This window comes from Falco naumanni, chromosome 2 (assembly GCF_017639655.2).
Source record: "Falco naumanni isolate bFalNau1 chromosome 2, bFalNau1.pat, whole genome shotgun sequence".
NCBI lineage: Eukaryota > Metazoa > Chordata > Aves > Falconiformes > Falconidae > Falco > Falco naumanni.
The window spans coordinates 110,162,627-110,185,801 of record NC_054055.1 but is presented as its reverse complement, the minus strand read 5'-3'; the positions used below and the strand labels follow the sequence as shown (position 1 = coordinate 110,185,801).

General features: G+C 38.1%; 1 protein-coding gene across 7 annotated transcripts in view; it reads left to right on the top strand.

The window, feature by feature from the left end:
• Nucleotides 1-23,175, top strand: part of ROBO1 (roundabout guidance receptor 1) — a 321,795-nt gene that overhangs the window by 242,028 nt on the left and 56,592 nt on the right. For all 7 annotated transcript variants that reach the window (XM_040582909.1, XM_040582915.1, XM_040582914.1 and 4 more), the window contains exons 7-12: nt 13,299-13,307; nt 16,028-16,152; nt 18,079-18,250; nt 21,033-21,238; nt 22,685-22,766; nt 22,932-23,100. In XM_040582909.1, coding sequence (XP_040438843.1) covers nt 13,299-13,307; nt 16,028-16,152; nt 18,079-18,250; nt 21,033-21,238; nt 22,685-22,766; nt 22,932-23,100 — 763 coding nt within the window. The remainder of the gene's footprint in view (nt 1-13,298; nt 13,308-16,027; nt 16,153-18,078; nt 18,251-21,032; nt 21,239-22,684; nt 22,767-22,931; nt 23,101-23,175) is intronic.

Sequence of the window (23,175 nt, the reverse complement as noted above, 5' to 3'; positions counted from 1 at the left end):
AGTTATTTCAGTTACATATTTGTAAACCGAGGGCTATGTAGCAAGTCACAGCCTCAGAAGTTACAGCTGCCACTGTGCAGAGTTGTTAGATTCAGCAAAGGACAGAGAGGTTTTTTTGCTTCGTTTTTTGGGTTTGTCTGGGTTTTGGAAGATTTTTGTGGGAGTTTGCTTTGGGGTTTTTCCCCTTCAGTATCTCAGCAATAGGCTGTGGTGTTTTCATGCCAGGTCATGTGCCAGATAAAGACCATGAGGGTTGTTAGCGGTAAGCCCAGAAGATGCGTGTCCGTTAGGAAAGGAGCAGTCGTCGTCTGACCAGTGTAGGCACGGTGGAACCGCCGCACCGAATGGATCATGGCACACAGCAGCGAGGGCTGTTGGTCACCCTCCCGTTCTTCGGGACACTGCTCGGGCCTCAGCGTCGCTAAACTGCTGACAAGAGGACGTACCCTCTCGTCATTTTTCGGGTCTCTAGCACTGTGATTGACCTGTGTATGCTCTGCACTGTACAGGGCTATCTAGCGTTTTACAAGGTGGAGCATGCGACACCGGGGCTAATAGAGATGCCTAGGTGTCAGGCATGCGTCGGTGCAGTGCAGCGGGTAGCTAACCTGGGGCCGGAGCAGAGAGCTCCCCTGGCTCTGGTGGCATTAGTGCCTCCAGGTCAGCTCTGAGCCTGCTTGACGTAGCGTGGCGCATGCCCTGCAGTGCTCCCTGCCTCTGCCCTAGGCGAGTGGGCCCAGGCGGCAACCGTGGGCTAGAACTGTCACCTCAGATAGTTCAACTATATATAATAGGATGCGAAGTGTAGAAAATACAAAAGAGAGGAAGTAGCAATTCCATTTTAATGTTCTTCCTGCTTATGGCAACCAGCATCACAGATTCTGGTTATTGGCATTAATATTCCTTTATACAGACTTTTAACTTCGGGGAATATGAGTGCGTCCTACATGAAATACAGATGCTGTATTTTTATTGTGATTTCAGTCATATCCTTAAACCAAATTTGGAGTTCTGTATTGATACAGAAGTTTGAACCCTTCAGTTAATCTTAATATTGCAGCTTAAAAGCATTTCCGCCCTTGAAACTGTTCATCAAGTTATCTTATTTTCTCCTTGCAAAACTAAATAGTTAAGAAAAGGCAATCCTGCTGTTTGCACTTCCCTAAAGTTACAGTATCTCAGTCCAGTTTTCATTCTGCAGTGATGTGTAGTGCATATGTAAGGCATCCAGAGATGTTGCTAAATATATGTGGAAGCATTTCATTCAGGAGATGATTAATTACTCAATAAATACCTCAGTCAATACAAAGTGCCAGGAAGCAGCTCAGAGCACAATACATTATATTTTACCGATACATTATGTTTTACCAAGTAGCTGATGTGCTCCAGAAAAGGGAAACAATGGCCAAAAATGCATCTCTGGAACCAGTGGATTTCTCTCTTGCTCTAGCACTAAACAAATTGGATATATTTATTGTGTATGTATTTTATATGTAGATGGAAAATGCTTTTCATGTTTTCACGGAGATTTCTATTATGTTATTTACTTGGTTTTATGTCTTGAAGCAGGACTGTAGAAATTATAGCAGTATGTATTTCATTATTATGTATAGAATTGAAGCCCACATTCTTAAGACACACAAAATTACCAAAAATGCATGCCTCAGAACTTCAGTTCTAAAAGAAAACTAGTTTTACTATTAATGCAACTAGAAGTAGGGCTTCTTCAAGAATCTGCAAATTTCGCATTTAATCATAGAAGCGCTTTAAAGAAAATCTAACAACCAAAGGTTTTACATATTTTCTCCTACTTCCATTTGTTTTGCTCCCATTTGTAGTGTTTGATTAGGCTTTTTTTAGCATCTAATTTTGTAAGTTTATAATTTATGCTGAAACAAGCTTTATTCTCTGATACATGCAGAAATTATGGTTCCAGTGGAAGTCCTACTAATGCAGTTGACCAAGAACCACTATAGCAATGACAATGTAGTTGCTGCTCAGCAGGAGTTAACAGAGAAACAGGTCATGTAGGTCAGTTGACTTAAGGACTTCACAAGAAAAATACCAACACTGAAGCTGTTGGTGGTTGGTAGTGAACAACGATCCTCAAACTTTGAATTAACTCTTCTTCCTTGAGCAGTGGCTCTGGAGGACCTCACAATACTTGTTACAGTGCGCTGCCTAATATGCACCTAGACATGCAGCAACAGTGACGGAACTGTAAAATATAAATTTTGCCATTCAAAGGCACTAAACACATTCAGTGTTATCAGTTTGGCAGAACAAAAGAAGAATTCCTATGGAAATTACACTGGCCAATTCATATATTACAGTGGTGATCTTTGATATCAAGGCTTTTTAGTTTACGATGTCTGTAATATTAGGATTAACAGAGTGTGTCTGCAAGGTGGATAGTGAGCAGAACTTTTGATAAGTGACTTCTGGCTGTGATTTTGCTGTGCTCATCAACTGGCAAGGAATTTTAATCTGAAAAGGTGGCACATGCTTCAGGTCTGGAATTTCCTCCTCCTTTCACTCCTTCTTCGTACAAAGTAGCTTCAAGGCAAGCTGTAAAAGACATCTATTTGATAAGGATTCTAGGTAGGGCTGAGAATACCACCTGGAATGAAAAGGAATAGAATTTGCTCTTTTTATCTGTCAAATACCATATAAATGTTTCCACTGTGTCAGGCTGCTGGTACACATTATAAGTTGCCTGTAACTGTAATTGCTTTATAGGCATCTGAGCTACTATATTAAAATAACAAAGACAAAATTCAGATTTTTATGGGATTGGAAAAATGCTATTGAGGTATACAATGGTTATTATGTGTTGCAGGAAGCACCTCACAGTGTCATGGGTGAATTTAACCATTTGAATTTTGAAACTAGGAATTCGTTTTAAATCTGAACTTGTCTTTATGTCAGTGTTTCTCCTGAAAGAACTAATTTTAGGCCATATTGTGTCTTCCGTCTCCATGAGAAAGGAAGGAAGAATAGTGATTGTCCTGTGTACTTCAGGATTCTTTTAATTAATAAACTTTTGGCAGGATGAATGAGGGAAACCCTCTCTTATGAGTTGTATAGCTTAGAGATACAGCCCTTTCCTCCTTAATGACTGCTGTAAACTATGACGGGACTTCAGATTTCTATCAAGGATCTGAGGAGTTTGACTGCCACCTATTTCTGGTGAAAGAATATAAATCTTAAAAATTCATCAGAAAGAACCGAGGAAACTATCTGAAGAAAAGATTAGTGCCCTGAAGGTGCTTGTTCCACTGATGCAGTTGATGAACACTAAGATTCCTGAAACATTTCTAAAATACAGATAAAAGGAGGAATCAGTAAATTATAGTTGTCTCAAATCCATGTAACATGTTTTAATAAATAACTGCTTCTGTGGCTTTAGAGTTTTTTAACGAAGTTTAATTTTTTTACATAGTCTCACAACAGTGACAGCAATTGCTTACAGGGATATAAAACTTAAAAAAACTTTTGAGATTCCTTCCTGCAATTTAGTACTTTGAATTCAGGACACGAGACAGGCACTTCTGAGCAAGTAGAACAGAAGGAGTCAAAATAATTTGGAGAAACATTACTACAAAATTTAAATTAAGTTGAAGCTAGAGGCTTTCTCCTGCTTAAAGGGTTCTGTTTACTGTAAAATTCTTAAAAATCCTACCTTTTAATCACTTGCTGCAGAGAATTGAAGTAGATTTGTGTAGCATACTTCAGCACTCAATTAAAAAGTAGCAAAGAAAATCTGAAGACTGCTTTCTAGTGCCTGCAATTTCCTAAATCCCATGGCTCAGGAAAAATCAGGGTTTTTTTTTATCAGACTTCACTGTTGCAGACTTTATTTTGTGACTGCTGTTCTAAAGATAACATTTCAGTAATTCTGTCTTTGGAATAGACACAGTAGAATTTTACTACAAGTTGTTGAGTTTGCAATTTTTTGGGTTTATGTATAAAATTCAACAGTGCAAGGAATACTTTTCATTGGTTGTTCATTAAACAGTACTTCTACTATATGTTCATTCTGAAATAAACTTAGGCTTTATTAAATTATGCTAAACATCCATAAAAAGGTAAAACATACTTTATTTTTGCCTTGTTTATAGCCAGAAAGTAATTTTCAAAGGACTATACAGCGATTATAGTGCACTCTCTTATTTTTGTTAGTTTATATGCATCATTAAAATCAGTCATCGCTGAATTGGTTCTTGACCAAAAAAAATGCTGACTTACAATAACAGTGCATTCAACCATTATTTTGATAAGCTGTTTTGAATACCATTTGTTACTATGAATTCTGTTTTATTTGAACACACAAAAAAATTATTCTTAGGTGTTGAGGTGTTCAATAACACTCAAAAACTGGTAAAAAAGTATATAACAGTCTTTATACATGAACTAGATCACCTAGTAAGCTCATTATCAGAATCTTCCAGTGCAAGAAAAAAAGTGGCATCTTCAGGTTAAACTGCTAAATATCATGTATGCTCACATCTTTTTTTTTTTCCTGCAGGAGGTATCTGCATACTCATCTTGTCCCTATGACCACACATTAATTCCCAAAGTTTAAAGTGATTTTTTTTTCCCCCCATTTAAGTATGGAATAGGATGAGAGGATTAAGAAACAAAAAAAACAAAGCGGGACATCAGGTTGCTTGTCTTGTTCTCATAAGTGTCCTGTGTGCTCTCTGAACACAGCATTGAGTGGGATTCTGTTCTCTTTGCATCTTTCAGGGGAATAATGAGACCCCACTTAGGACTTGCATCTCCCCAAATTAAACAGCCCCTCTGTCTTTTGACACAGTTAGGGTAGCACATTGACACCTGGGTCTCGGTACAGAGGAAGAAGTCACCCGAGAGTTACTCTGTGGTGTGGTCTTCCACCACTGATGGCCTTTTCTGTACCTATTCCTTCAGAGGTCTTGGGTGCTCAGATCTTGCCAGATATTTTTTTTTTTTTCCTTGAAGAGTGTAACTAACTTAACTGAAGACTAAACCTCAAAACGTATTTGCTAATATCCCTACACCATCGTAGCTGCAGCAACACTTTTGTCTCAGACTACATGCAATTTTTGATAGCATTATCATATTTTGGCAGAGGTGAACCACTGCTTCACTGTATGAAAATCAGGCCAAGTGTCCCAGAATTATTTTACTTTATTTTATTTTTGCACGTTGTGTTTGTTCCCTTAAGCAACTTGTTCCCTCTCTTACCTCCATCACAGTAAAAATTCCCAGTACCTGATGGATAGTTCTCTCTTCTATAGAACTCTTATATGCTGTATTTTTTGCTTCCCATAATTAAATTTTGTTATTATGTCAAGGTTACCTTCCTCTTAACGTTAGTAAAAAGTAAGTTCAGGTATTAGTGTCCCAGATGTGGACTTGGTTTGTCTCCATGTGGGGGGTGTGGTGTCACTATAAAAAGTCTAGATTTCTTTTCAAATAGTATCTGTTTCAGTTGGTAGTATTCCTTACTAGGTATCGCATGCCAAAAATAAGATTTTTTTTAGTGATCAAAAATTACTGCACTGTAGGGATTTATTGTCCTTCCATTTTTAGTGTGTTTGGTACCCATTGATCATGGAGCTTTGGCCACTGTTCACAAATAGCTTTAACTTACTCTAAGAAGGTTGCTATGGATTTCAAGTACTTTCCAAGAAGACAACTGTGCTATCATAAACAGCTGGAAAACAAATCCCACTCCTTTTTCTTTTCAGCTCTACTATCTTTTACTGCAAGTCAAAAAAATGCAGTAAGAAGCTCCTAAGAATTCTTCAAATCCCATCCAGCTATCATAATCTTTTTTGTACTTCTGCACAGCTTATTTAAAATCTATCAGTCCTTTTTCACTCTTTTAAAAGGCTTTAATATAAATATTTGTAGCCGCGACTACTTAGATTGCAGCACTGCCCCAAATTAATTCAGTTCTTTTTAAACACAAGGGAAGACAACTCTTCTCTGAAAAGAGAAGCCTGGGAGATGGGACTCCGTAGTCTTAACTGCATTAGTGTAGCTTTTAAATAGATGGAATTACACTTGTCATAAGTGTGTTCTCTAAATGGTATTTGGTTTATAGTATGGTTTAGGAAGACCCAGAGCAAGGAAGCAGGAGTGGAGACTGAGAGAGGAACTTATGGAAGACCTTAAATCCCTCCCTCTGTCTTCTAACCCCTGCATTTCAGATTTCTCTTGTCCCCTCAAGGCAACGACTACAGGATTTATAAACATTTTAAACTGCATGCTACATGTATTAACCTGAGAAGTGCTACCTTTTAAAACCACACTGCAAAGTCTGTTTCCACAGTTTTTATTTTTATTGTAGAAATCTTCATTGACTCCTGCAGAAGGAGAGGTTATGAACTTCCTTATTTTGTAGCTAGTATCAGCAAAATCAGTTGCAAATCAAAAAAATCTCAGGAGTACATATTGCACGCTGTTCTCTGCTCACAAATTTTTTGCAGTAGGTTCCTCTCCTACATGCATATACAAACACACACATGCTTGTGTAGCCTTTTTCATCTTGACTTTTAAAACACTTACAGGGCAAGATTCATTAGCCTGCTGTGAAGCAGACATGAAGAAAATATAGTTCCATAACTGAGACACAGCTCAGATAGAGCCAGATTTTACTGCCCAAGCCCATCAATTAGAGTTGAGGAGGGAAACACCTCTCAGCCTAAATTAAATCTCAAAATGGCTAGAAATCCATAAGGAATCAATGCCATTTGATAGCTCTTGAAAACAGAATAGTACCCAAGGCAGAGGTGCAGTTAATGCACAGGCCTTGTGCCATTGATCGGCAGAGGGTGGCGTTTGAGCAACCAAAGAGAGCAGAGAAGCTTAGTGACATTTTAATGCCGATAATGAAACCAACAAACTGTTGAAACAAATTGCTTATTGCTCCTGCCACAGAGCTGCAAACAGATACCTTCCTGCTTGCTGCAGGAGGGACAGTCGTTGGGTTTGAGTCTATGGCACTTTAAGCTGGTCTCAGATTTGTTCTGCAGTTGATGATGTTGAACTGCCACGCTGCGTGTGTTGTGATGTACAAGTTTAGATACATGTTCTAAAGCCATATCCTCGCCTGTGTCTTTCCCTGGTATGTGTACCAGCTCTAAATGCATTTAGATTTTCAAGGCTTTATTTCTACCATCAGCACCTAGGAGTCATACCTGCTTTTTTTCATCATCAGACCACTTTCTCCTAGAAAGTGTGAGCTCTCCTGAGTATTCACAGGCACCTGCCTTTTTCCTCTGGGTATCAGGTTGAGAGGCAGAAGCTAAATCCTACCTGCCAGGCGTGCACTGAATGAGAGGATGTATTCTACCCTGCACGGTCAGAGCAAGCATCATGGTGATGTGGGTACCAGGTTTCCAGACTGCAGCTGTCTCGCGGCTGCTGGCTCAGTGCAGCGGGGTAAGTGCACGGTGAGAAGTGCAGCTGGCAACTCTGGTACCCGAAGAGCGGCACTTCTGTGTAAGACACCGACTCTAGCCAGCCTTTTTCTAAGTTACTGTGCGGCGTGTGACAACTCTTCACTATTCAGACAGGAGAGGGGATGTGGGTCAATTATAAAAAAAAAAAAAAAAAAAACCACCCATAAAAAATGCAAACTTGTGGGGAAGTATGTTGAGGAGCCACAGCAGCTAATTGATACTGAGATTTCCCCATTATTAACTTTTCTGGGCATCAACCTGAAAACATCATTAGAGTTTTCTAGGCTTCCACTACTTCTAAAGGTGATCTTACTATCAGAACTATTTTTCCTAGTAGTCAGTCAACTTCTTGCTTGCTTTATTTCATTCTTCTACTTCCAATACCATTACAGAAAGCAATTAATCTGTTTCTTTTCCATTCAGTTAGATTTCTATCTTCTTGCCTTTGGTAATTTTGAAGTTACTGTAGTCACTTGTTCCTTTAAGCTTAAGAAGTGCTCATCTGACACACAAGCAGCAATCCAAAACAGAATTTTTCCAGTCATCATAAATGTAATAAACCACAATCGTTCCCTTGCTGGGCGTTTGGAATTACAAGTCATCACTTTTGATTTGAAACATCAACAATCTCATGTAAACATTTTGCCTCAACTCTCTGGCTGTGATGTGCTTGGCACCAGACTGTTAGACCTTTCCTCAGAAGTTTGTACTGTACTGAGTCACACTTCGTGCTCTGGGACTACATACTGTGAAAGCACTCGTGGTGAGTAAGGGTGTCCCGGTCTGGTCTTACATGAATGTGAACTGTAGCAGAAAATCTGGGAAAATATGAATTACTCATATTTATATCTAGACCTCAGGAAGTGACAGCTGAAAACAGGGAGACCAATGAGGGATGAAAAGTGATATACCCCAATATAAAGTGATATACCCACCGTAATGTACCTGGTGTTACCTTCCCATATTTTTTCAGGTTGAAGCCAGAAGACAGGTGAATGGCAGCATTTACGTTTTTTTCAGAACAAGAGAGTTTGTTCTTTGTTTATTTCTCTGTACAAAGTGGTACTTTCCACAAATGACTGCAGAGAGATGTGGATATCAAGGATATTGGGTGTTTCAGATTGCTTTGATAAGAGCAAATAGGCTACAAATCACTAGATAGGAAATGAAACAAGGCACATTGTCTTAAACTATCTCCCTTAATAATAGTTTTTGCAAAACACCAACATAAATATCTGATAGTCATGTTGCAGAAAGTCATTCAATAGTTCTTGTTCAGACACTTGAAGGTAAGAAGTAGTTAATTAGATTTCAGAGTTTAGCAGGCTTAGCAATGAAACATTTATGAACGAAAGAGGTTGGCAGCTTTTTAGTTGAGGGTTTTTTTGGAATTAGGAAAGAAATTAGAAAATACAATTGTTCAGAAGTTTTTGTTGTTTCTTTGTGGTTTTGGGGTTGTTTTTTTTTTTTTTTTTCTTAAAGGAGTGAGCAGTACAGTTTGACCAGTTTGCTAAACATACTCAGACTTTCACATTTCCTCTGCACGTAGCTCTGCTACCCAGATTTTCTGTACCCACTCATTGCAGGCAGAGGTTATAAACAGTGGGTTTCTCACCTGCTCATTTCATACCGAGATAATCAACAGCTGAGTGTCAGCCATTCTGGAGAACTGCAGTGCTCCATGGCACCTGATGTAGCTATCTCTGCACTATCTGTGTTGCTAGTTCTTGAGTTTCTCCTCTCGCTGTCTAGCCTCTACCTGGCCATCCACATCAGAAATGCCTACTGCCGAGCTCCGATGTCTCTTCCAGCACATAGGCTCGTACACTCATCCCATCTCCTACCGGTTTGTTTCTACAGGCACATTCAACCTCTGATATTTATCACTTGAACTGGGATTAATATATGACAAAATTATTTGGAAGCAGCCTAAATTTCATTGTGACTGCCATTTCCTGGTTAGTCATATGGCCAAGGGTTCATACAGAAGCTGAAGTGTGTATGTGAGCTTCATTGTTGTTTGTAATTATTGGCCTGAAGATTGGGATAGTTTCATTTCTCTGGTGTAGAACTACTTTCCTGCTGCCTTTATAATGGCCTCTGTGGCTGTCAAGCAGCCCTTGAAGACGTGAAGATTTTTATTTAAGTAACTAAAAATGAAACACATTGAGGTTAAATTGAAAGTGTTCAGCTTATGTCAGCTGAATAACAAGGTATCTTCTGAGCACCTGGAAGGTATTAATAAATACTAATCAAACAGTAATTAATGAGCATTTAATATGCAGAACAAGGTACTGTTTAGTAATTAAGTACCACCTGGCATCTCAGGATCTCAAAAGCACCTTGTTAGTGTAAATCAATGAAAACAACATTACTCTATAATTTTATTCTTTTTGAAATAGATAATTACTACCACAGCTTTCAAGAACGGGGTACTTGAGGTTTATAGCTTGTCCAACATCAGACTAAGAAATAGACATAACCCTGTAACAGTAAATTCTAAATATGAGGAAATCAGTGAGTTACAGAGAAACACTAATCAACATTGGTGTTCATTTTTGTGAGAAGAATTACAAAATGTGTTACTTTAGAGATGTAGTGTTACAGTAAGTTAAGGTCTCATACATACCTGTGAGGAGGGCTGGGAGAACAGTGCTTGCACAGCTTGGAGGAGAGGTGGCTTCGGTGGGGGACGTGACAGCCACCACCAGTACCTACAGGAAGGTTGTTGGTAGGGTGGAGCCGGGCTCGTCACAATGGTGCATGTTGGGAGGACAAGAGTCAACAGATTTAAAGTTGAAACAAGGGAGATCAAGGCTGGGTATGAGGAGAAGTTTCTTCACTGGGTGGCCAGTCAGGCAGCAGAGCAGGCTGCCCAGAGAGGCTGTGCATTATCAGTCCTTGCAAATTGTCAAGACACAGCTGGATCAAGCCCAGTGCAACCTGGTTTGACCCCATAGTTGACCCTGCTTGAGCAGGAGGTTGGACTAGAGACCTCCAAGGTTGCTTCCAGCCTGGTTATCCTATGAACCTACAATACCACATCTGTCAAATACAATAGTTGCTCTGTTAGTTTAGTCTGTAGTTTAAGTCCTAAAACTGCAAATTCTTAATCCTGCGAGTGGATTTAATAATACCAGTAGTCCCAGTGAGGTTGATAGTATTGCTTGCAAGAATAAGGCATTAAACATGTCACTAGTCTGGAAACCACTTTTGTTTTGTTTTTTGTTCAGAGACTGGACATGTCTTCCCTGAAAACCTCACATGTCCAGGAAATTATTTGAAAGGCAAAAATATTATTCCTTTGGTATTTGTGGTTTTATATGCTAACTTCCTGTCTTTACAAACAGGTTATTCCCCCAGTTGCCATGTGGAAAACCATAATTAACACAGGGAAAATTAATTTACTTTGTAATTGAAGGTGCTGTCAAATAAAAAGTGCTGTAATAGAGGAAAAACTATTTACTTCTTAGTTTTAGTAACCTTAGATATCAATAGGTTGTAAATCAAACTAAGTGCTCTTTGTTGTAGCTGTTGCTATTATTGTTCTTTTAAACCACATGATGTTCCTCTGACAGAACTGTTTAATTTTTTTCTGGGAAATTTCATCCTTTGTCCTTGCCACAGATTTGCAGGCAATGTGATGCCCTGTATCTACAGGGACTTTTTTCTCTTCTACCAGTATCCCCTCTGTTTTTACAAGTGAGCAAAGAAATACATTTACTTGACAGGGTTATTTTTGACCTACAATAACAAAACCGTCTGATAAAAAGAAGAGTGGAAATTCAGCACTTACAACTTAATTTCGTTTGTAGAAGTGTTATTGAGCAACAAAGACAGATTTCTACGTTTTAGAAACTTTAAAGTGTTCAGTAGAGGGCTTAGGCAGCTTCGCATTGCTACCAAGAAGGATGAACTTTTCCCTTTTTGGCACTACTCAAGTAATGGAAAATTGTTAATTCAGAGTTACTTCCTGCGTGCAAGAATTGCATCCTATTAAGTTTGTTATCGAGCTATTTCACATAGAATATGAGTTGTGTTTTATGGAGAAGCATTTCTAATTCCAGGGCAGGTCAGACTGTAATTGCAAGTTTAGCAGAGAGCTTTTCAGTTAAAAAGGAGTGGTTACTGGGTAATATATTTAGACACGATCAGGAGTAACTCGGAGCTGAGTCTTGGGGATGAGCATATTTCTCAGGAATTCTTGCATGTCACTTCTTGGCCACTCTTCTTACAAATCATAGACTTGCAGATAATCTGACCAGAATAATGCCTACTGATTTTCTCTTTGAGAAATACCAAGCCTACACACTTAAAGAAGGCTAATGTACATCCAGAATATTTCCTTAAAATCTTTGAAAAACGGTATATTTCAACTTCCTGCATTTGGGATTATTTCTGAAAAAAAAAAAAAAAAAATGTCTCTAATAACATAAACCCCTAAATTCTCTGTACCATCTGATTTTGTCACGTTCAGTTGCAGCTTCTTGGATTCGACATGATCCAAATTCCAATGTTATATCTGATTCTCTTTCTGCTTCATTTTCATAATACACCTGGAGTCTTTTGTATTTATTTGAACAGTAAGGCAGTATTCCTCATGCCTAACGAATGTTGGCAGACTGGCTATTATTAGTTTCCTCCACGTGTTTTATCAGAGGATGGTGTACTGCAGCTGCTTACCTGCTTGATATGGAAGTTTACCCTGGTGAACAATAATTGTTTTACTCTCAACAGAAATAGATAAGACCAAAGTGTTGAAGGGCTTAGTGTTTGTAACATGCATTAAAAAAAAAAAAAAACACCTATATATTTTTGGACTTTCAGTGTAATTATCTTATACCAACTACCCTTTTTTTGGTTGACTTTTTTGTCAGGATCTGTATATATTTTCGAAAAGCGTGATTTTTTGCATTTTGTTTTCAATCTGTTCTTTCAGTCAGCAATATGAGGTTGGAATGCTTTCTAACATGCCTTTCTCTTGTAAGTGAAAGTAGCCTGCCAGGTCTGTGCCGTTTTGAAATTTATGAAAATTTTCGACTATGATTGAAAATAAAATTGTGTAATTTACCACTGACAATTTCTGTTGAAAAATCTAATCTTTTGGAATAAATCTCTTCTTTTGAATATTTTAGTGAAATTGAGGTTTGGGGTGGGAGGAAAGAAAAGAGTTAAGAACTTTTCCAAATTAATTTTATTTGTGGTTTAGTTTGCATTTACCGTTTAGTAACAAGTATTATGACCTTGATACAGTGATCTTACACTAAAGAGATTGGTGTGGGGGATAAATGCCTCAGCATCTAATTCATTTTTTAATAAACTTCCTTTGTAACAGTTATTTGCCTCAGAAAAATATTTTTCCATTTGTAGATGTTTGGATGCCTTAGACAGGGTGTCAATGTCACTGTTCCATTTCAGCAATGTTGCAGGTGGATATTTACTGGAAATTTCAAGTTGTTTGTATCATGAAGGCTCTTGGTGCAGATAAATAATGATAATACGAAAAAAAAAAAATTACTCAAGGTTCCACAACAGTTCATTGGAAAGGCTTGAAGTAGAACTCGGGTTGCCTGACCATTATTTCGGTCTGTTACATTTTCCTCTACAGACTGCTTTCAGCACGTCATAGAGAATTCTGCTTAAAAATCAAATTAAAAAAAAAGTGATCCAACATTTTAAACCTATTTTTCAAGTATCAGAATGTATGTGTACTTTCTAAGGTCCTTACCAAGGGTCCATTTTATTTCTTTTTTTTTTTTTAATTTTACTTTATTCTTTGCTTTGTTTCATGTCTATTCAATTTTATTTATTCCATGTTTTCTTTTTGTTTTGTTTTTGTTTTAGTTGTGTCTGGTAAGTTGAAATTTTATTGGCCATCTTCTAGTCATCGTATCACTGTGACGGGAACTTCTCCTCCCCTTCCCATCCATCCCCTTCCATGTCCTTCAACCAGTCAGCTCCCATCTTTTACTTGTTATTGACAAGACACATCGCACAGAATAAATTCTGCATGAAGTATGGGTAACTTAATGGCAAGGAGAAAGGTAATGGGTTGCTAACTTTCTGTCTTTTTACATGATGTAACGAGTCATATCCTATTGTCTTCCTTCTTCAGTGACTGTGTAAGTTGAACTTCAAAGTGTTCTATTGAAAAAGTCATTTTTGTTTTAAAGGTCTTAAAAATAGAAGTTGTTCTTTCCTTAAGTGGATTATTATTTCAGCATCTTTTACAGTGTATTCAGCACATACCACACATATGTGACCCAAGATGTGAAAGCAAACTGAAGTAAAAAAAAAAAAAAAAAAAAGACAGTGAAAACACTTCCAGTATAGTGGACACTGAATGGAATTTAATAAAGTTTCACTTAACTCTGTTCTAATTCTTCTGACATTGAAGCTAATAGAGTTTGTATTATTTACCTTAATGGCAATAGGTTTAGAATAATACACATAGGCATAATACGCATATATATTTATAATAATATACATACAAAATACATGTTCAGAATAATATCTAGAGAAACATCTGCCTATTTAAATTTTACAAATTCTACCATGGTTACCTGAAAGACTGAATTTCCCCTCGTTTTTTTGTATTCCTGAACTGTCATCTTCAGGTACTAGAACCGCAAGCATTCAGCTATTTCTTCGGTGGTCAGAACCATTTTAATCTCGTTATAGCTGTACCCATTCCCAACTTCAACAAAATCTGAAACCTTATAAATCCTGTGCACTAGCACAGAATTTCGAAACCCTCAATTCCATTTTGTGTGGCATTGTGTCTAGTACAGAATCAGCCAAGCCCTAAATCCAACTATATGCTAAATTTATTCTTGTTATTGGAATTCAACAGCATAACAAAGGCGCTTCACCCTCATCTCCATTTTCCCCACCATACCTTACAGTCCTGTGGCACACCCCAACAGTTTTTTACCTTCCATTCTAAATTATACATGCTGTCACGTCAAAGTCTTCCCACATCTTCCAAGATACTGATTGAATGTTTCAGAGCTAAATGTTTTGAAGTCTGGTAATTACTGTAGGTGAATCTCACCGATACTTTGCGTAGTTTCTTGTCAAAGGAAATTCTAGGAAAGGTAGCATTTGCATCGAAATTTGAACAATAATATGTTGTACTTTAAAAATCCCTCCCAAAGCAGGAGGGTCATGGGAAGAGTATAATATGAACTCTATAATAGAGAACAGAGCCACAAGGCATGAGGAACAGGCAATTGAAAGTATTGGCCCACAGGAACACTGAAAGCAATTTTTTTTTTTTTGTAAATGGCTTTTGAGTGTTACTGAATTTGTTTTAGGTAAAGCCACAATTACTTGATGTTTATAAAACACATTGAGTGAAATCTTTAAATTCTATGAATCACACTTTTTAAAGGAAAAGCTTGTGAATAGAGAAATGTTTGAAAGGAAGTCAAACCCAAACATTTGTCTTGAAATTTAAATCAGATGCAAAACATCCCCTTTATTCTCAACCCAAAGAAGAGGGAGAACATAATTAGTTTTGGACAGATGATCAGAAGGAATTGGAAATGAATAAGTAAATGGACTTTCATTTAATGCACTTTTTTTCAAGAAGTACGGGTTAACAGTCTATAAAACAATCTGGCTTCTTTTTTTTTTTTTTTTTTTCTTTTTTTTTCCCCCTGTTCTAGCCCCATCAAGGTATCCAATGCTGTCATATATGCTGATATTTTTTAAAAAGTAACTGACATGATTTTTTGACATTTTCTTTACTACTGTATGAAGGGGTTGTTGAAGCCTGTATAAATCAAACAGTTTGGACAATGCTGGCAGTTGTTATAATGTTAGGCTGAGCAGATGTTTCAAATTTACCTTCATTTGCATATATATTTTGTTTGAACATGCCCTTGCCTGTGTAAATGAGGAAGACATTTAGCTCTGCTGTTCCATTAAATTAATTCCTCTTCAGTAATTGAACTGAAGATTTTAAATGGTTATAATTTGTTCAGTAATATATCTGGGGCTTCTGACTTTAAATTTTTTTGAGATCCTGACTACATCAGAAGTCTCTTATATAAGCAATTAAGGGCTTTTTTCCTCTCTTCAGCCTTCATAAATCAAAGATGATGACTTTTGTGCATGTAAGCCTGAATTCATAGTTACTCGACAGTGTTTATTGCAGCCCTTGGCAAAGTGTGGCCTGTGGGCCAGTTGTCCCTCATAGTTCTCCAGTCTGGCTTGTAGGTGGATTCCTTCTTTACAAACAGAATTGTGACAGATTTGTCTGTATTGGTGACTGTTGCTCCGCAAGTTGTCTCGCTAAGTTGGTGAGACTTACTCCCTTGTATAAGTGATCAGTAATAAAAGCACGTGGTGCACAGTCAGAGTTGTTGTAATTGGGAGGTCCAGCAACAGAACAGATGTTCTGAGGGATGCTGAAGCTGTAGCTGTTAGAGGCTGATGTGTCTTTGTGCTGCCACTCCTTGTTAAAGCAACTATTCTGGTTTACACCGTTTAAAGTCAGTAGGCAAACTGTGCTTTCAGATAGGCTGATAATAGTGTAATTTAATTTTTTCCCGGTGTTTTCCTTTCAGAGCCTCCACAGTTTGTTGTAAAGCCTCGAGATCAGGTAGCTGCACTGGGGAGAACAGTGACTTTCCAGTGTGAAGCGACTGGAAACCCTCAGCCAGCCATCTTTTGGCGGAGAGAGGGAAGTCAGGTAAACCAGCCTTTGTATCCCTTCTTCCTGGCACTTCCTCAAAGAAATGATATCATAAGAGAAAAACACTTTAATTATTGTTTTGAAGATGTGCAAAATAGGTCTAGAGATTGAAGATGCTGGATATCTCTCCTCTGCTTCTAAGTCACACGTGTGCTTGGTGATGTCAGCCTTACTTGAAAGGATATCCGTGTTCTGCTCAATCTCCCATTTTCTCTATGAATGTGAAAATAAATCTGTGAAATAACGAGAAACGTTCTGTTTCACTACCATGAAAATATTTTTCACCTAACAGGACTAATGCTGAAGTTATTTGAACAGCCAAACAATCCCAGATTTTCTGAAAGTTTGCCTTGGTGTTTATGGTGCAGCTATTAGTTGGCCATGTGTTTGCGTGTGTCTGGCAGCCTAAATCATTCGCTGTATTGATCCGAAGCAGTGCGTGGGTAGGACTCTAGTCTGGAGCTAAGGAGATCTGCTTTGCCACTGTCAGTTGTCTGACAGGTCCTACCTGAATAGGTCACTTTTTCTCCCAGCTTCTTTATTTGAATGGAATGGAAACATATTTTCAGCTTCTTTGTAAAAGATCTTGAAAGCCAGCGGGTGAAACACAATATAGCACAGGAAGAGAATCACACTTTTCTTTCAGAGTCATCTTTTGAAGGAGGGATGTGACACAAAGTATTCTTTATTGGAAGGAAAGAAGGAATATGGGATTCTGGTTTTCCTGTGAATGAAGGAATGAATGGTGCAGTAGCATATGACGGGGTTCTTTGTGTTACAAAACAATAGGCCAGAGAAACTGAGAACGCTTAGATTGGCTTCCTTACTCCATTTACAAGATTTCTGTCTAAATATCTAAGTACAACTAGACTGCTAACCAAATTTAGATGATAATCTTCAACAGTATAAGTATCCCAGTATATTATGTTTGTATTTTTGTATGACCTGGGGTATTTTTGGCGGGGGGTGGAGGATTTCTTTCTGTTCCCCCCCCCTCCCTCCCCCAAAGTGTTGCCTAGTGATATTTCTGGCTGATTTTTGACTCTGCTGAGTGATGACCATTTGTGATGAATGAGGGAACTGGAGGAGAAGGTGGTCAGTGAATGGGGTTTGCTAATACTGAAGCAGAGGATGTTGCATCCCATTCCTTTGGATGATTTTTGAAAATGTAGTTAGGCAAAAAGGGAGATAAAAAATAGCCTCTGTGACCTTAAAGTGTTCTCATTCTCAAATTCTTCAGGCAGAGCTAGAAATTAGGAATCGGTATTTCATGTAAAGGACTGCTATTATTTTGATTGCAGTTCTGATTTTTGACGAATGTTGGTAAATACTATGTACTTCATACCAATACTGTCTAAGTAGAGGCTGGCATAGGATTTAATTCTGTATTATAAGACTCTTTATAGAACAAGCCCACTATAATTAGAGGGCCCTAAACAGCATCTCTTTTTAAAAAGTTCCTCCATTCTTAGGAAGGCAAAAGTTAAAATACAAATCACAGTGAACTGACATCTGCATTTACATGAAATAAATAGAATGCTGTGGAGTAAATTCTAAAAAAGGATATTAAAGCAAGTTACTTAGGTTCACCACTGTTGCTTGCACCATTGTGTTATCTGTACGTATCACTTCTTCGCTAGTGCCTGTTAAACTTTCTGTAAAGCCCAGCATTGACAACAGAGGGTATCAGAGCAATCCCACAGGATTTACACAATTATATGTGCCCATCTGCACCTTTTTGTCACAAAAAATCCTGTAAAAGCTATCCACATTGTGGTATAAACATGCTTAAGGTATGACGAGCAGAATGTTTTATGTATAATGTGAAAAAATTAATTTCTTTAGATATATTAAAGTTTGGATTATTGATGCTTGAATTTATTTAACCCTTGTTTCCCACTTTCTTTCCTATACATCCTGTAGAATCTGCTTTTCTCATACCAGCCCCCTCAGTCATCCAGCCGATTTTCAGTTTCCCAGACAGGAGACCTCACTATCACCAATGTCCAGAGATCTGATGTTGGATACTATATTTGCCAGACATTAAATGTAGCAGGAAGTATCATAACAAAAGCCTACTTGGAAGTCACTGATGGTAATGATACCTTTATTTTGTCATACCCAAGTTTTTTATTTTTATTTAAAGACAGCAGTGGGGTGATAGGACACTATTGAAATCTGCTTTGAATGAATGCAGGTTGTATGTGTCTTTAACTATATAAATCCTTTTTTTGTCCAGGTCTGTCAGGGGGTTAAAATTTTGGATACTGTTTATATTGCCATTTTGTATTTAGTATGTATATTCAGTTCATGAATTTTTGTCAGATCTGTTAATTTATCTGGCTCTTTTTTAGCTTCCCCAACTAGATTTAGTTTAATTTCAAATTCCTTCCTGCCTAGCTCTTTATTCCTATTATTGTGTGTCCGTTTGCTTAGCATCACCCTTTACCTGTTTTTCCCCTACTTCTTAATATTTCAGTATAGTAAAGAAAAAAAACGACCTCTATGGAAGTTGGTGGAATAACATACAAATGAGTAGTATTATATATTCCTTTTTAGGAACAGTTGGGGAAAAAAAATAGATTAAAAAGCTACAGGGAGCATGACTGCAAGCAGTAATATATGCTGATGCAAAACTAATTTGCCAATTATCAGGAATACTTGTTATTATTAACAGCAAAAAATATACAGGAAAAGTAATAATCTTAGCACTTACGGAAAAAGAGGGTGAGCTGAAAGTGGATAGATTCAGAGAAGATATGAGGAGGAAATTCTTTACTGTGAGGGTGGTGAGGCACTGGCACAGGTCGCCCAGGGAAGCTGTGGGTGCCCCATCCCTGGTGGTGTTCCAGGCCAGGCTGGATGGGGCTTTGAGCAACCTGGTCCGGTGGAAGGTGTCCCTGCCCATGCCAGGGGGTTGGAACTAGGTGATCTTTAAGGTCCCTGCCAACCTAAACCCCTCTGTGATTCGAAGTGCAGTCTGTGGAGAGACTTTGAGGGGAGGAAAGCTGATGCCTGAGAAGAGTTCCCATAAACCAGGCCTTTGCCCTATAGAAAACATAGAAGTAGCACAGTACTAGAAACATGCAGTGAACCTTGAGAATAAAATTGTGTATTTGCACCCACCGGACTGGGATTCTTTGGAAGAATAGGACTGCATGCTTTCTGGTTTCTCACAAGTGGTAAGCCACATTTCTTCATCCACTTGTATGCAGTTTTCACTGGAGAGAAGGCCATGGCAAGGTGAGAAATAAGTTTAAAATAGAAAATTAAGGTGTTTTCTGTTAATGACTTATGCCATCTGAACTTGGAAAAATCAAATTAATTTAAATATATTTCCTTTACTGTGACTGTATGCTCTAGATTGATCTGATGGGTAATTGTTTTGTTTAATACCTTGGGACAATATTTTTTTTGGTACTCTTATAAAAGTGAAGACAGGATATGCAGAATGATACCCTGGTATTCCTAAAGGTAATAGAAGTTGCCATCAACTTAAGTGAAACTTAAATTAGCCATGGATTTCAGTGGCATTAGATTTCTCCTGTACAGCACAGATCAGTCAGCCTCTTAACACTGACAACTGCAAAGTTACTTACAAACTTATCAAAGTCAAATACAAACTAAAGTGAGCTTGTTCTGACTGTCTCGGCACAGGAGGATACCAATGGCCTCACAGTGCATTGCAGCAGGTTGGGACAAGAAGTAAAGGATAAATTATGCAGTTGAAAACAGAGAGTGTCATTTGAACATGCAAATGAAATTACGGGAGTTGGAATTTAACCAATAAAAGCAGTACTAACACCCCGTCTGTTGTTACAAAAAGTAATTTAGAAATATCTGATGTTCACAAGTTATTGGAACTTCAGGTTTATTTTTCAGCTACCAAACCAGTTTTTAAGTTATATGAGCCCCTGTGACACTGCTGAACAGATTTATGTCATTTGAAGTTGTGGCTATTTTCTGGCCATCAGCCCTGTCATGTTGGATGGTACAGGTAGAAGAGGTCACACAAATACAGTAAGATAGCTTTTACCTCTTTCTTTGATTATCCATTATAATGAATTAAAAAAAAAAAAAACCTTATGCAGACAGTCGTTCTTTTTTCTGTGAATACCTTTTCTGCTTTATACCTTTCTGTGCAGCGTTTAAATAACCCATCAATAACATTTAATTTTCATTGTGTGAAAGAGGCATTAAAATTGATGCAAATGCATTGTGGGATTCTCTTTGTGACTTTAAAGTCATATTGACAGATTAAGTCATCATAGAACTAAAAGTCAGAAACTACTGGGAAAATATTTCTTAGCTGAAAATTTTTAATATGGTACTATTTATTAGCTTTGAATTTACTTTACCCTACTGCTAGGCATCTCCTAATTAGGAAACAGCACCAAGATGAGTTGAAGGTACACAATAAAATTTTTTTAAGTACATATTTGCCAGGTTATCCCCTGCCTGCCTACCTCCTTTTTTTCTCTGTCTTTGAATGCTGAAAGTATGAAATTCTGTTATACCAGCCTGGTGCATGGTAGAAGATGAACAAGGTGAAACCTGTGCCTTGATTAAGAATTTGGGAAGTCCATTCTCATTCCATTATCACTTTATAAAGACATTGGAATTAGAAAATGGCTAGCAGATACTGCTATGTAATGCTTCTTTACTTTCTGAAAGTACTGTGTTGTGTATCATTTTAAAATTCTGTAGCTGTACATCATTATAATGCACCCTACCCTGAATAATGTATGCCTCCAACTTTAATTACTTGTTTAATTATCTTTAGTTTGTTTCAAAGCCTGAAGCAACTGCTGTTGCTTAGGCGATCGGAAAATTGCTTCCAGTTGCTGAAATCTCTTCCCTGTTGTTTCTTCTGGCAGTGATTGCAGACCGGCCTCCCCCTGTCATTCGGCAGGGTCCTGTGAATCAGACTGTAGCTGTAGATGGTACTTTAGTACTGAACTGTGTGGCCACAGGCACTTTAATGCCCACCATCCTCTGGAAGAAGGATGGGATCCTCGTTTCCACCCAGGACTCTCGCATCAAGCAGCTGGAGACAGGAGCATTACAGATCCGATATGCCAAGGTAGCTTGAGCTGGCAAAAGGGTTTTCTTGTGTGTTTCACTTTGTTTTTTCACCTCCAGGCACGTTTGATGTTGTAAAGCCTACATTTAGAATTAATTAAATGTTAAATAAATGGTTTAAGATATTCGGTACTTCATGCTCTCAGATAGTTCATTCTTTATGCTTAACACCTTGGCTTATTCTGCCTAGGGCACATTATTTCAGATTTCATAAGGAAAAATGCTTTTAAAAGGTATTAATTAAGGGAATTGTTTCATACTTAGAATACGAAGGGGAAAGCAAAACTTGCATTGCGGTAAGACGAAGCCTTAAATTATTAAAGCTTTAGCACTAATAGATTAAAATTATCTAATGATTTCAAATGTTTATAAAGAAAATCTTTGTTTAGCATACTGCAGTAATATAGCCATGCACCCAGCTTTTGCAAAACAGTTTTTAAAGTTTAAACATATTCATTCAAAGTGTAAACAGAGCTTAAAATGGCTAACCACCTGTGAAATACCTGGCTTCCTTAGGGAACTATGGCAAGTACCTGGTCAGTACTGCTGGTCATGCCTTGCATGCTATAAAACGTTTTAAACTGTTGTTAAGTGTTGGCATACTGGCTATTCTCTGCTATCTTTTCTGTGGTTCGGAATGTAGTAATTTATATTTATTTTTTTTTAAATTAGGTTGAATACCCCACTTTACTATGTTCCCTAGGGTTGCCCTGTTACCAATTACAAGTTACACTGGCTTAGAGTTGGAACCTCTGATTTTTGAGCAGTTGTGTTCCGTGCATTTGCTGAGGCTGGGACCTTAGGAGGATAGCATTTGCGGGGGGGGGGGGGGGGGGGGGGTTGAAGGGAACCCTTTTGAAATGTGATTAAGTCACATATAGATAAATAATCCAACATTCAAAACTGGATGAGAATAGCAAGCATATGGAGATTCTTTTTTGGATCTGATGTAGAGAGAAATTTATTCTAACACAGGGTATCCTATATGTAGAAGGCCCCATGCAATATTTAAGCTTTGTTTTAAGGATGACACGCTCTCCGGTGCTGCAGTCCAGAGAGCTCCCCAGGCGTTATTGTAGGCAGAAGGTTGACAGTCGCATGGGGTCTTGTCATCAAAATTCCTTCTCTGTTTATTAGGACCTCTGCAGGGTGAGAAATAAATGCTACAAGAACTGGCCTTCAGTTTGTTCATAGCAGAATAGGTAACATTAAATTAGAATCTGTGGCCTTTCCAGTCCTTGAACGAATGCTCAGAAATAAATATCCATTTTCATTTTGCAGAACACAAAACCGTAACTTCTAATGGAAGATCTTTCTGGTTCAAAGTTTTTGCAGCCTGATATGTTTATCCATATTCATGGGGGAACATGGAGAACTGTAATTACTTTTCTAACCCACTGAGTGGCCTGATTGTTTCAAATATTTATTCTTCTCTTTCCCCACTCAGCTGGGCGACACTGGTCGGTACACCTGCATTGCTTCAACCCCAAGTGGCGAAGCTACATGGAGTGCATACATAGAGGTCCAAGGTAAATCAATTAGGGTTTCCTTACATGGAGAAAATACATGAAGGAAAATCAGAAATTGAAATGCAGAAGTTATCTGGCTCTCCTAAATGGCCAGTGCGGATGTGAACAGCATTCAGCGTACAGCTGCTTCCTGTCTGTACTCAGCATTTCTCTCTCCTTTGTTAGAGTTTGGAGTCCCAGTGCAGCCACCAAGACCCACTGACCCAAACTTGATTCCTAGTGCTCCATCAAAACCTGAGGTTACAGATGTCAGCAGAAATACGGTCACATTGTCATGGCAACCTAATTTGAATTCAGGTGCAACACCAACCTCTTACATAATTGAGGCTTTCAGGTATATAAGTCTCGTGTGATCTCGCTGTACTTATGCTTATGCAATGTTGTTAAAGATGCACGTGCTAACCTGCTG